The sequence below is a fragment of the Lagopus muta genome, chromosome 6 (genome assembly GCF_023343835.1).
Source record: "Lagopus muta isolate bLagMut1 chromosome 6, bLagMut1 primary, whole genome shotgun sequence".
Lineage (NCBI taxonomy): Eukaryota > Metazoa > Chordata > Aves > Galliformes > Phasianidae > Lagopus > Lagopus muta.
Genome location: NC_064438.1, coordinates 37711253 through 37725927, shown reverse-complemented (window position 1 = coordinate 37725927; position 14675 = coordinate 37711253). Strand labels below are relative to the sequence as shown.

General features: G+C 53.5%; 1 protein-coding gene across 2 annotated transcripts; it reads right to left on the bottom strand.

Annotated features, from left to right (window-relative positions):
- Positions 1-2617: 2617 nt before the first annotated feature.
- VRTN (vertebrae development associated) lies at positions 2618-9817 on the bottom strand. 2 transcript variants are annotated; one of them, XM_048949517.1, is made up of 2 exons: positions 9705-9817; positions 2618-6546 (listed from the first exon to the last, which is right to left on the bottom strand). In XM_048949517.1, the coding sequence occupies exon 2, from the start codon at positions 6543-6545 to the stop codon at positions 4524-4526; it is 2022 nt and encodes a 673-aa protein (XP_048805474.1). In that variant the 5' UTR covers position 6546; positions 9705-9817; the 3' UTR covers positions 2618-4523. The 2 variants fall into 2 exon arrangements, with proteins under 2 accessions (XP_048805474.1, XP_048805475.1); XM_048949518.1 differs by lacking the exon at positions 9705-9817 and adding an exon at positions 7736-7757.
- Positions 9818-14675: the final 4858 nt, after the last annotated feature.

Genomic DNA, 14675 nt, shown 5'->3' with positions numbered 1-14675 from the left:
AATCAGTAGGCACAGAAGAGATTATTCCCTCCTGTTCTCCCCCAGTACCCCTCAGCATCCTCAGCTCCATGGCAGAGTTCCATAGCTGTCCTGACCCCATGGGGCATTAATCTAAATTATGACACCTATTTGCAACTGAGCCTTCCCCACAGAGGCTGCAGGTTTTGCTGCAGGTTCTGCTGCAGGTTCTGCACCCCCAGCCCCAACCTACTGCATGGGCAGGATCCTGCAGCCCCCCAGGCCCACTGCTCAAAAATGCCCATCTCAGCACCGTGGTCCTACCAGCACCTCTAACCCTTGCCCTGGGCTGGTGACACCACAAGGCCAGAGAGGGCACAGTGCAGGGTGTCCACCTGCCCCACCTGTGTGTATGGGCAGACAGAGCCCCTTCCTAGGAGGAGCTGATCATCTTGGCAAAAATCGCTACTGCCACTCCATGTGTGTCCTCTGGGGATCGCAAGGAAGGAGCTTGAGGAAAACAAGCACAATCCATTCTTCTCCTCTTTTAACGGCACAGCCAGTGTTCTTCCTTCACATCAATTCAGTGTGGAAATAGCTAATTGAGATTGGATATGTTTTCTATTCCTGCTAAAAAAATAATCAAGGAAAACAATGCATCTCAGCACATCCCTGAGGCAGCCTCCCCTCTCCCCTTGTCTTCCCACAAACAGCCTGCAGCAGGGCACCCACAGCCATGCCACCTCTCTGTGACCTAGGGGAAGATTTTCAGGACAAAAGCCAATCAAGGGTCACCACTGCAGCATCAACTCTGAGAGCAGGGTGCTCATTACCCCTCCTCCACCATCCTCAACACAGGAACGTGCCATGGGGCTGAGCTGTCCCACTCTGCTTCTGCCCCCATGTCCCCATCATGCCGAGGTGGGGGGATGCTTGGGAATGGTTGGGCACCACTCTGCAGGACTCTCATGGAGTTCTTTTCCAAAACTCATGTGTTTTCCAGATGTTGATTGTGCTAAAACAATATGACACATCAGCATTCTTGTTGTGTAGCAAAGTAACAGCAGGGAATGCAGCACCTGGATTCTGGCTGAAAGGTACGGTACCGGGTACCACTGTCAAGCATAACTGGTCCAAAACAGCTATGATGGGTTTTAAAGGGTTATTAATATTGCAGAAGATCTGCGTGTCCCGATGACAAAGTCCTTAAGGAATAGCATGAGGATTGATCTTCTACCACATTTACATTAGCAAGTCAGCATAGGAAGGAGGGATGCACTGGTGACATTTGCTAATGAGACAAAATCAGGAGGATCTGGAAATACAGAATAGAAGTAAAACAACTCAGCAGACCAGAGCAGCAGTGCTGGGATGGGATTGAGCAGTGGGAAATGCAAAGGAGTTGAATGGAGATCCAGATAATCTCCTTTTCTCCTCATCTCGTTCTCCCTTCCCCACATACATTTTCTCAATAATTAATTGGTTTTGTGTTTGCTGGCTTGGATCTGAATGGCAGCACTGACTTCTCTGTCCTGTGGCTGCATGTCTTCCCAGTGAGGCCCAGGAGCTGTTCATGCCCCCAGGAGCTGCAGGAGCCTGGGGCAAGCAAAGCCCCACTGCAGGACTGCCTAAGGCAGCTCTGCTAATGGGAAGGTAAGGGGGACCAGGAGCTTTTGTAAAGATCACTTCTATCACAAAAAACGCATCTGGAAAGCCAACTAACTAGCTGCAAGCTAAATTTCAAGACTGCTAATTTTTGAGCCCAGGGGAAGGACAGCTTCCAGGCAGAGACTACTGCCCACCACAGCCACAACAGCAGAGCTCCTGCACTGCCAAGGAATGGCACCCAGACCAGCTCTTCCCAGCTGCAGGCCATTACCGCTCATTAAGTCATTTGGAGTAGCATGGTTTATGAGGCAGACTTATTGCCCTGCTAACTGCCACACTTAACATCCCGGTTTAACAGGAGCACTCACCTTGTAACCCATTCAGTTTTACTGCAGGGATGATCTTCTGCCTCCATCAGCCAGCATCTGCCTTTGCTCCATCTGCTTGTGTTGTCACCAGGTGGGATGGTGCTCTTACCCACCTGAGGACAGGAGGGAACGGCAGGATGGCATCACTGTCCCCATACTCCAAGCACCCCTGCCAAACTCTGGCCCTGGTAACATAGCTGTGACCCAGGCAGAGCCTCACTACCTCAGTCTGACACAGCATGACAGACGTGAACATGCATGGGCAGGGGCTGCTCCCCATAAGCTTCGTGGCCCCCAGCCTCTGCATTTCAATCTCCTTTTACTGTTTTCATTTTGACCTTGGCCTTGGTTGGTGCTTCAAGTGTCCACCTGCAAGGGATCTCAGTGGCACTGGAACTAAACACCTCTCTGCGTTGGCAAAAGGAGAAATGTATTGCACAGCACATGGCAACATGGGGCAGAGCCACTAGGACTGCCTTGATTCATGTCCTACTGTCATTTAGGCATGAGAACAGCAGGTAGCCTGCAAGTTCCACCCCCCTACCACCATCATGCCATGCAGGAGCTGCTGTCTCAGCACCGGAGGGAGGGAGGTATCTGGGAAGGCTGCTGGAAAGAGAACAGAAGGTGTCTGCCTTGAGCAGCACAGCTTGCAGCCCCCTGCAAAGGGAAAGCTCAGTGCTGACTGCTGAAGAATCACCTTGGTCCCACTTTGTGATACTAAAGCATGGAATACCCCCCATCTTCCCACTGTGTAACATGTATAAGTGCACATGTAAAACTCTTGGAAGAATGTTATTTTTACACGACTCCCCATCCAGGCACCCAGCTAAGGACAAAGAAAGCATAATACCTGGATCTCCTCAAGCATTTTGCAAGAAAATAGTAGATTACTGAGCAGCAGCCTGATGCAAGGTGTGCAAAAATCCCCATTTGAGAGGAGTCAGACAATGGTAACAAAGATGAACCATTGCTCCACTCTGTGGAGGGCTGGGAAGTCCCCACAGGCTCTCCTGCTCTCCCCCAGCAAATACACAGTATGCTGGATGTAAATCCCAGCTCCACCCCTGCTGCTGCCCACAGCTCAGAGCCCCCTGAGGGACCTGAGCTTGGTGGTCACACAAACCATCCTTTGTCCCCTAGGTTCAGTAGAATGAAGGCATAGCTTTGCTCTAGAGGCCTTGTGCACCTTCACAGCTTACTGCTGCCATGGAAAGCAGTTACCTCGAGTCCCCAGCAGTTCAGAGACATAGATAATCATTCTAGAGTAATTACCAGCTTACTCCCTTGGAGGAGTTCACTGGTGAGAAATCACTGGCAGCTAATTACTCCAATTACTTCCTGACACACAGAGCTCAGAGCTCTCTGCAGTGGCACCAAGCATTGCTCAGCATCTCCCTGCACCCCAGTGCAGGGGCCTTCCCACAGTGCATGGCTCTTCCCACAGCACCCACCACCCCCAGATCCCTCCTATGAGACCACACACAAGTATTCGTTCTCCTCACAAAGAACATTTTCTAGGGGTGTATCAATGGTGGTGAGATCCTGCTGGCACTCAGCACTGTTCCATCACATCACTAGGGCCTCCTAAGGGTGCCCACAGGACCATTCTGATCCCTCATGCACAAGGGAAGAACCACACAGGACTGAGAATGGAAGTTTTTATTGCTTTTAATTCTTACAATTTGGGTGTGCACAGCCATGACTGCCACAGGCATGCTGTAAAGTGACAGCCACACCACACTGGACTTGTAGCATGATTCAGGGAAAGCAAAGACTTAGGGCCTGCAGCACCTGGTCTCCGCCCTACAGCAGGCAGACACCTTCACACAGGCACTAGGGAAGAGACACAGAGGATAAGGCAGCTCTGAGAGAGTTAAGGACCACCAAAGAGGTAATTGCTACAAGACCAGAAAAGTCCTGTCAAGATGCTTCAGTGCCTACAAAAGATGCTGGCTTCTGGCTTGCTGAGGGAGCCCAACATAGATTGCATCAGGGACACAAAACAACCACCCCCTCCCCTCTACCTGCCTCTGTTTCCTCTAGGGGAAATCAGGGCAGCCAGGACAAGTATTAAAAGCCACAAAGCCCAAGCAGCATCATATAAAGCCTTCAACCTCCTTAACAAGGAGGAGCACAGATCAGAGATTTATACCTCAGTGCTGAGCACTCCTCCAGCCCCTCCTTCTCACCGAGGGGATGCTGGGCTCCTCTATGCTGAGTTCTGCATGTCCCCATCACTCCTTCACACAAATTCCCAGGACAGAGAGGCCTTCAAACCCTCTACCTCAAGCATACACTGGAAGCCTGACAGAATCCTATGACCCCTACTTGATCCCTGAGTGCAAAGAAGGCAAAACCCTTCTGCCCCTCTCCTTTGGGGCGGTCAGTACCTGCCTCCCACTCCTTCCATCTCCAGGAGTGGGCACTGTGTAGGCATTCTCATACCTGATTCAATCACATAGAAAAAAAAAGAAAAAGACTACAAACAGAAAAAAAACAAACCAAAAGTTTGACCTGGGCCCTGGCTTGGACACCCCACCAGCAGGTCATAGGGCACATCAATGGAGAACCACGGCCAGGTGGACCTCATGCATCCACAAGGGTCAGCCCATCATGCAGGGCACGCTTCCACATGTAGTAGGTGGAGCGGGCTGTGAGGGGGAAGCGGGCACTGAACTCCTTGTAGGTGGGGAAGGTCTTCGACTCAAAGCGCTGCTGCAGGAACAGCTTGGCTTGTGCCTTGAACTGGGTGGTGGCAATCACATCCATCACAAACATCTGACTGTTGGCTCTCTCTGACACAGGGTAGCCTGAAATGGTGGCATTGTATGGAGTGGCTGGTGCTGACTTGTCCAGATGCTTGGTTGCTAGCTCCATGTGGAGCTGGGGCTTGACACTTGGCTCAGATCTCTGCAGTGCCAGGGAAGTAATCCTGTTCAAAGGCCGATTGGAGCTGCAAAGGCGATGCTGCCCAGATGCTCGGCTGCTGCCCTTCCAAAACCAGTAGGTTGTGGAAGAGAGTGTTGGATAGCGTAGGCAAAACTTGCTGAATGGCAGCTGCCACTGCTGGACCTGTCTCCGGGCCACATCTCTCAGCCGCTTCCTCCAGCACAGAGAGGGCTTGAGCTGCAGGAGACTCCTGGCTGCCGGCTGATCTCCATTCAGCCTCTTCCTAGCAGGCAAGCTGCTCGGTTTCAGCTGCAGAAGTGGCTTTTCCATGGGTAGAGGTTTCTGGTTATTCAAGGGAGGCTGGGGGGGTTTGAAGTTGGGGTTCTCTTTGATTGCTTTTCTTCGCCAATTGTAGTAAGTGGACCTGGAGATGCCGGGGAAGCTGTGCTTGAAGCACCTGTAAGGCACCAGAGTGTTCATGGAGATGCATTTCTCCAGGTAAGATTTGGCTCCTCGCATGAAGATCCCTGCTTGGACTGGGTCTAGGGAAGGACTCGGGGGCCTTAAACTTGCCTCTGCCTTTGTTGGCTCATTAACATCAGCCTTCTTTGGAACCTCCCTGTGAAGCTCCCGCAACCCATGGGCCTCAGTCAGATCAGAGGTATCACCATTGACCATGCTCTGCATCTCATGCTTCCAGGCATAATATGTGGATCGGGAGATTTCCGGAAACATTTGTCGGAAGTGCTGGAGCGGGACAACGTTGCCCTCTTGAAAGCAGGACTGGAGGAAGTGTTTAGCTGCAAACCTGGCAGCCGCTTTCTGCCGGTGTTCCCGAGACTGGCGCTTCCAGCGGTAGAAGGTGCTCTTGGTGATGCTGTACCTGTCACGCAGGTTGGAGTAGGTCAGCTGGGGGTCACTATTCAGCAGCTCCAGAGTCTTCATGGGCTGGACAGGAGGCTCTGATGAAGGTATGGTAGGTTCCAGCTCCTCCAGACCAACTACAGCCACAAAGTACTGTGCTTTGAAGACCTGCCTGGAGAGCTGCTGCCCTGACCACATGATGTGGAGAGTGGAGGTCTGAGGGCCACACTTCCTGGGCCGGATGAGCCGGTTGAAATATGGCCGGATCTTCAGGTTGCTCATGGGATAGATTGAGTAGATGTTACACTGCAGCACTGAGGCAAGAGCATAGACATGCCACATATTGGCAAAGGTGCCAGGAAAGCAGGTAGCTTTGATATCTGCATCGAAGATAGCCTCCAGGATAGCCATGGGGAGGCTGGTCATCTCTGGTGTCTCCTCCGTGCAGAGTGAGTAGCGGGCAGCCTGCAGCATCACCTTGGAGTCAATCATGCCACTCAGGTAGTACTGCTTGTGCAGCAGCATCTCCACCACTGTGCGCACCTGCAGCTCCAGGCTGAGGCTGGGGTTGCCCCAGAGCAGTACACTGGCTGCCTCAAAGAGGCGGTTCCCCTCACCTTTGCAAACCAGAGGCAGCATGTTACTTGGAGCATCCTCTGGGTACAGGCTCCTGGCTACTCGATCAACTTCTAGCTCCTCTTGAAATTGCCTCCTGCAATAGCCAGGCAGGGAGAAAGATGACAGGGTCCTCTCTGCCTCCAGTGCAGCACTGGCAAGGCCCTCCAGACCAAAGCATTCGGTGGCTTCCTGCAGCTCCTGCAGCACAGACTGCACCAGCTGGTGCCGCTGGATCATCCTGAAGGACAGCAGAAAAGCAGAAGTCACTTGAGGTCTAGGCAGGACACGCTCCAGACTGACAGGACCAGCTCTTCCCTGAAGGTTAGGAAAGGGGAAGAGTATAGAGGAAAGGTCCCTGTTCTCCCCACACCCACAATCCCCCCCAAGGAGAAAGGACAAAGCCTAGCCCTACAGGCAGACCTGGGACAGGGACGTGGACTCTGCCTGCTCTCCAGTGACCTCCTGTGGGCAGCAGGAATGGCACACGGCCTCCAGAGATGCATGCCTGGGATGGACAGTGAAACTGAGGACTGATTGTATCCACTGGGGAAGGAGATGGGGACACTCCCTGCCCTGCACAGCTCGCTTCGTACCCGGCCTCACACCTGCAGCTTGGACCCTGCTGCCAGTGCCTACAGTCAGCAATGAGAAAATCTTGGAGGTAAAGCATTTGTCATCTCATCAGGGACAGAGCAATGCTGTACAGGGGCACAGAGGGACCAGACTACAAAGTGTTCAGCACAGTAGAAGGTACAGAGTTTGCTCTCTCCCTCGAAGCAAGGCTCTGCTTCTGCAACCATCTCATGCAACTAAAAGTCACCACAAAAACTGAGATGGGAGAAGCAGCTGAAGCCAATGCAGGCATGGTTACTACTGCCTGAGCTGACACTAGGTGTCACTTGCTGCTCAGCAGAGAAGCACTGTCAGCCGAGGCAAAGGAGCAAAAGGAACCCTAACAGTTAGGAGGCAGCACAGAAGAGTAGATGGGGCAATAGCTGAGTGGGCAGCTTAGAGGCTGTGTTGAGCCCTCTTCCTCCTTCCAGTTTCAGCAAGCCCCAGTCCTGTGAGCCACTTTTCACTCAAGCAATCCAAGTAGTCAAACTTGCATCCCCTGCTTTGTTAGTGCTCCTAACACCTGCATGGTTCTGCTTCTGCCACTCCCGGAGTTCCCAGTGGGCTACACACTTTACCCCACAATCCAGCCCTTTCAGTACATCCCTTTCCAGCACTGTTTTGCCAACAGCCAGCCTCTCACAGCCCCTCACTCTGCCTACCCCCATTTGCCCACACTTCACAACACTTCCTCAGAGCAGCCCATTCTGGTCCATTTTCTCCTCATGCATAGCCCTGCTCATTCACGTGACACCCCCCACATATCAGGCATCACTTTGTAGTCTGCCTCATTCCTATCCCAGCTGGAGACTCACCTTCCCACAGCACTTCAGAGGTATCGTTATGCACTCTCAACTCTGCAGGGAGATGGCAAAACAGCAGTGCCAGGCAGGAAAGGCAGCAGTCCTGGAGCAAAGCAGATGTCCTGCCTGACCTTTCCCTATTCTCAGTCCTATTACTACAGTATCTACAGCCTGGTCACAATCAAACAGCAAGTAGAACAAGGTGCCACATATCACACTGCTATACCCGAGCTGCTTCACCCCAGGGAGCCTCTGTGCTGCTGTTGACCCTTCCCTTAACCGAGTCAGCTCCCCTCCCTGCCTCCAGATCCTCCACATCTCTTGCATGATGGAGGTCAGCTGTGGGGAATCACCCAACAGAGTCAACACAGGAGACAGCACACAGTTAAGAAAGGCACAGACTTGCCCTCAAAATCCTCAGTCCAAGTCAGTATGGGGTTGTCTGCTGGGTCTGGCTGGGATGGAGTTAATTTTGTGCACAGCAGCTCCTGTGGTGCTATTTTACATTTGTAATCAACACAATGCTGATGACACACTGAAGTTTTAACTATTGCTAAAGAGTGCTTGCAGAGCATCTAGCCCTTCTGTTTCTCACTCTGCCCCTCCAGTGAAGAGCAGAGGTGACCCTTGGTACAGTCAGACAAGGAGGGCCACAGCACATCCAAGCTCTCATTCTCCATGGCCACATTGCCCTACAGCCTCCAGGAGAGCTGAGCGAGGTGAGACAAGTTTCTCCCTGGCAGGAATAAGGAGCCAGCACAGGCTAGAAAGCACCAGGCATACACCTGGTCCTTATGGCCTGGTGGCCATTTCCCATTCCCTTACAGCTTGAGGAGTGAAAATAGAAGCATGGAATTAAATCATTTTAAGTAATACTCCACAATCTCAATGTCACTGCCAGCTTCTGCTGCCTGGAGCTGGAGCAGCAGGATCTCACAGGCACGCCTAACGCAAGAGCCACAGCTCAAGCATCACAGATAAGCTCTGAGCTAGCATGCAAGGGGCCAGGCAAGGAAGCAGCAGAGGATGTACAGTAGCCAGGGTAAACTCCTTCACTCTCAGCATGGAGGAGCTGCTGTTTAGTGAGGGTTTTCCCCTTTTTCTCGTGCTGAACACAACAGACACTTCCCAAACCATCCTAACTCCAAGAACCAAGCAAGGGAGCTTTTCCCTGCTGATAAAGGAGGCTTTAACTAACCTGGCCTCTTTTGCATTGTAACAGATAAGCAAGCACTTGTAGATCACATTCCCTCACCTAAACCGATGGGCTGGTGGCATCCAGTAGTGCAAGTTCCCCAAGCCAGCCCCAATACGCTCCCACCAGCAGGAATCCAGGAGACTGAGACCAGCAGCACCCAGCAGCACCCAGCAGGGCCGTGCTGGAGCCCCATCAGCTCAGTTCCTTCTGAGCCCCAGCTGCAGCCTCAGGCTACCATAGCAGCAAGGGCTTCCACCAGAGTCCAGCAAGAGAAGCCTGCTCCTAGCACTCACATTCCCACCTCTAGGAAAGAGGTAACACTTGAAGAGCAAGAGGGGAAAAAAAAATACAAGAAGAAAAACAAACAAACAAAAAACCCACTGGTACTAACCCAGGCCACAGCATCACAACTACATCTGCCCAGGGACATTTCCTTAGGAAGGGAAACTTATGCCCGAGCAGCACCTGACAACAGGCACAGCCCTGCTCCGCGGACACACACGTGGGCAGCTCCGCGGCCACCCGGGGCTCTCCCACAGAGCAGCAGCACCGGGCGCGGCCCCGCGGCGCGACCGGAGCGGAGCTCCGTGCCCAGCGGGCCAAGTTACAGCCCGCCCTGTCGCCCGGGGGACAAAGGGACGCGCAGCCACGGGGAATGAGAGCCGCCGAGCCCCGCCGGGAGCAGCCCAGAGGGACGGGACGGCTCTGCGGAGACCCGCGCTGGAGAGGAAGGGAGGCCGAGAAAGCGGCGGCCGCCGTCGGGGCAACCCCGACCGCACTCACCTGGCTCCACGGGTCGCACCCCACCCGCGCCCTCCGCCGCTCCGCACCTTTAAGGGCGGCGGCAGGAAGCGGCGCGGAGCCGCCGCCGCGGCCCCGGTGCCAGCCCCGCAGTGACCCTCGGGAGCGGGCGGCCGCGTGCGGCGCCGGGCCGGGTCGGGCCGGGCCGCCCCTCCCCGCCGGGCTCGGCTGGGCTCGGCTCCCCTCCCCCGCCAGGAAGCGGGCCATCCCCGCCGCCCCGGCCCAGATGAAAGCGGAGCGGGACGGGGGTCACTTCCAAAGCTAAAGTGATAATGGCCATTGTCCTGCCGCCGCCGCGCTTAAAGGGCCCGCGGCGCCCGCCTCTACAGCAGCCTGCTCGGAGCACCCCAGGATGCTGCGGCACCCACCGCCACCCGTGCCCCACGGTGTCCTGCTGTCCCACAGCAACCTTGGATGGCCGTAGCGCAGCTGTGCACTTGGGCTGCTGATGTCTGCCCGGCCCTTGTGCTCGGCATGGTGAAGGCATGTGCCACTGCATGGGTGCCAGGTCTGGAGCAGACAACGCTGTGGCCATTGGACACGTGTCCAAACCTGAGACCACTAGATCTATGAGGGCCCCAGAACGTTCTAGTTTGTCTGCAGGAGGCACCCAGATGGCAGCAGCCCTTTTCTTGACCTCACCTCCCATCCATGTTTGTGCCACCCACCTGGGTCAGCCTTCCTTCCTGCTATCTCTGTCCTGCTGCCTAATCTCTGGCCCTGGGTCCCCCTCCTTAACTCCCATACAGACAATGGGTCCATCTGGGGCATCATGTGAGGCTGTGCAAACAGAGCGTGCGCCAGGCACGTCTCTCCAGCATCTCTAAGCTTCCAAACTCAGTTCCACCCTGTGTCTTGCTTGCAAGCTCTGAGCACCCAGAGCTTCCTCCAGGACCTTTCTCTTCCCAAGCTCTCCCTACCCAAACCCTTGCCTATTCCAAAGTTCCAGCTGAGCCCTGGGCCTCCCACCGCCCACTGAACCACTCACTCCTGAGATCTCCTGACTTCTCCTAGTCACCACCCTGGGACATGCTGGTGAGGAATGAGCAGTATAGAGACTCAGGGGTATGGAAACTGCTGCTGGCTGCAGACACCAAGGGTTTACAGTCCCAGCCAGTGAGTTGGCCAATGGCTTGGCCACCATCCAAATCCCAGGGCTGGGGCAGCTCAGAAATATTCCTACTCATCCAATCTTAGGAATGCTTTTTCTTCAGAGCAAGACCTACCTCAAAACAGGGCCCCCAGAAGCTGGTCTGCTCCTGGGTGTGGGGGCTCAGTGCATTTTAACAGGGGGGAGGCACAACTTTGCCCACAGGGACTGGTCATCAGGCTCCTCACCAATTGGTCTCAGTGCTTCATGATCCTGCACCTACCCTGTGAACTCTGGCTGTAGGCAGCATCTGGCCTCTCCACCCCAGCCTTGGGGAAAAGCCTGGGCCACAATACAGTCCCCTCTTGCAGTGAGTGGCCTGAAATCATCCCTGATGTCAGACACACCATGAGATTACTGCCCTGTGCACAGCCACCAGCAGGGAACTTCACTTTAGACACTCATTCTGCTGCAATGTTTGACAATAAGAGGACTGGTGGGGACCCCAGTGATGAGATTCTTGTGCACTTTGGGGAGGAAACCAAACAAGGACCTTTCACACAGGAGAAGTGCATCCTGTTCCCTCTCCAGATGGGGCTGAATGTAGCCTGCTGCCCTCTCTCCCATCTTAGTTGAGGACACAGCATTGCAGGATAAATCACAGTACCCCTCTGCTGAGTTGCTTTCCACCTCCCCAGCAGTGCATACCCCAGAGCACTTTTCCCACTTCTCTTGTCTCACCTCCCGGCCCAGCATTGCAGGGGGAGGCTGGGTAAGGAGTTTGACAAGAAGATTGGGCTGGGCTCACTGCAAGCTGCGGACTGGCCCTGCTCTCTGCCACTTGTGTTTTCAGCCCCTGCCAGGAGCCAACTACTGGCTGACAGTGAACCCTGGGGCTCAGTGCTCACTGACAGCCCTTGTACTGTACACAGAACAGTTGCACTGCAAGAAAGACAGACCGAAACTCTTCTCTGGTGAACTTTCCTGCCCCCCTCAGGAGGGAAAAGCCAGCTCCAGTCTTGCTATCAACCTGGCAAGTCCTGGACGTGTTCCGGAGCAGGCCAATGTTCACAGCCCCAGCTGCTCAGCTCCCCTTCTCATCCTTCATCCTTTTAACTTCTTCGATTGCAAATGCAAAGCGGTGCTCACAGGGCAGTGAGACACTGGTAAATGCCAGAGTCAGCAGGGTCAGTGATTAACATAGGAGCTGGAAAACACACAAAGAAACAGCCTGGGCAGTTCTGTTATGCAGATCACTGCACACACCAGCTTCCAGCATATAAACAAGTAGTTAGCATTTTTCTGTTCCTTGGAAGAGTTCAGTGGGGGACCAGTGCACTCCTCGCTTTGGTGCAGGATGCTTCAGTATGACAGTGGGTCACGGAGACCTTCACAGTTCAGGTGTGGTTGTCAGATACTTCTCTGCCTGTTGTGCTTTAACTTGTCCCCCACTGCCCTTCCACTCAGAGCAAAGGCACCTACATCCATCTCTGCTTGGGACTTGGTGCTTTGGGCACAGACATCCAGCAGCACTGGAAGGCAGGTTTTACTGCTCCAGGTTTGGGGGAGTCCTCTCTCTAGTCAAGAGCAACCTCCATGATCAGTAAATACAATTTCCATTGACTTCAACCCAGTTAGAAGAGATGTCCCACGGACATGGTGCTGGATTCCTGTGTGACGTGGGACTTTCCCTGTCACTAGAATGCAACCATCCAATGGGACGACGCATGGAGACAATACTCACACAGTCAGCTATCCCCCCAGTAGCAAAACACCCCAAAACCACCTTCACTCTCACCTAGGGAACCTACAGGAGTGGAGGGAATCAGAACTCCCTACTCACTCCCCATGACTGAACCAGAGGAGGCAATTCAGATGGGACGGGAAGTGATTAAAACATCTGCCACAGCCAAATGGCATTCAGAGCAGATCAGATTGTGGACTGGTTGCCAAAACCAGCTCTGGAATTGAAACAGGTTGTCCTAAATGAGATAAACTGACATGCCCATCCCTTCAAAATCATCGCTGACGCCCTGGCTTCTGTTTTATTTTTCCCCCTATCTTTTTCTCTCCAAAGCACTGCAGAGACTGAATATGAGTACTGACATCCCTCTGAGAAGTAAGGGGAGCTGGGACTGCTGAGAGGCTGGCAGGACTGAGGAAGAGCATAGAGGGCTTTCAGGTGGATTCCAAGAAACCCTTGGCTGGGTTTCTCTATGAGGAGACAGCAATGAGCAGAGCTTGCAGCCCGAGCAGGCAACAGAAGTATGATCACTGTAGCTGCAGTCTGCCCACTGATCTTAGGGTGAAAGAATGTCAAGTTGCATGTGGTTCTGGTCTGATTGTGCCCAATGATTCAATGGATGGAACATCACTCTTTCAAGGACAGGCTGAGGCTGCTGGGGCTGTTCAGCCTGGAGAAGAGAAGGCTCTGAGATGGCCTGATAGCAATCTTTCAGCATCTTAAAGGGGAGCTACAAGAAAGAAGGGGACAGACTCTTTTGCAGGGTCTGTGTTGATAGGATGAGGGGAAATGCTTTCAAACCTAGAGAGGGGACATTTAGGTTAGATAGAAGGAAGAAGTTTTCTATGGTGAGGGTTGTGAGACACTGGAACAGGTTGCCCAGAGAGGTGGTGGAAGCCCCATTCCTGGACACAGTCAAGGCCAGGCTGGATGGGGCTCTGAGCAACCTGATCTGGTAGGTATTCCGGTTTATTGCAGGAGAGTTGGATCAGATGACCTTTAACGGTCCCTTCCAACTCTAAGGATTTAGGATTTAGGATTTCATGCCTCTGCTGTAGCCATTAACAAAACTCTCAGGTAGACTGAATGGTGGGTTCTGTGGAGAGGCTATGTGGGGAGATCCTTGCTCATTTCTATGCCTTCTTCCTCATGATGTTGGATGCCTGGCTGACAGGTATGTTCAGTTCTGCACTGGAAAGGAAAGCAGCAAACTATAGGGAGTTTTCAACCAGAAGCAAGGGAGCTGGTGTGATTGAATTATAGGAGACAATGTGAGGAGCAAAACCTATTTAGTGGTGCTGAAGTGAGAAGTGGCAGGAAGGGACAGCCCAGCATGTCAATCTCAGATGCTAGAAGGAATTAATGGGGATGACCTCAGCTGTATGACTGAGGATAGAGGAATGGGACAGAAGACAGAAGAATTTGGCCTGAACATTAGGAAAGCTTGGTGGCAACCAGGAGTTTGATCTCCCTCAGGGCAGCCGGGAGTTGGTCTGGGCATTAGATCCTATCCTGAACAAGGAAGCACATAAGGCTCCTCCACATGCTGCTGCCCACCACTGCCTCCACAGTGACTCAGAGCTCTGCAGTGACTCAGAGCTCAGTGTCATTTCCCATCACTCACGTGAAACCCAGCACACCTTAGTGCCACTTCTATCCTGTTCCATGCAGATCAGTCAGCTCCCCACTGCTGTTTTCCTCCCTCATTCTTTTGTGGTACCAGGGGGCCTTAGTGCTGTCCTCAAGAGGGACACAGAGCATCCTGTCGCTCTGCTAGTGGTGGCTGCCTCCAGTTCACCTTCTGAGCACTGTTCAGGGTGGATGCCCTGGGCCAGCCCCAAAACTAGGTCCCATCTCTGATCATCCTCTGCTCAGCTCTGGGTTCTTTTCCCTTTTCCAGATAGGTTTCATCTTCTCAGAAGGAAAGTTTGAACTTGGTACTGGTGCCATGCCCTTGCTGCCTGAGGCACCGCACTCCTTCTAGGGTGGGAGGAACATCCCCGTGGAACAACAAGCAGTGCTCAGCACCAGTGAACAGCAGGAGCCACAGCCGCATCCTGGGGTCCTGGTAATGGGTGGGAGAGGGGGGAGAGCTGGGAACCTCTGAAGATTCAAAGTC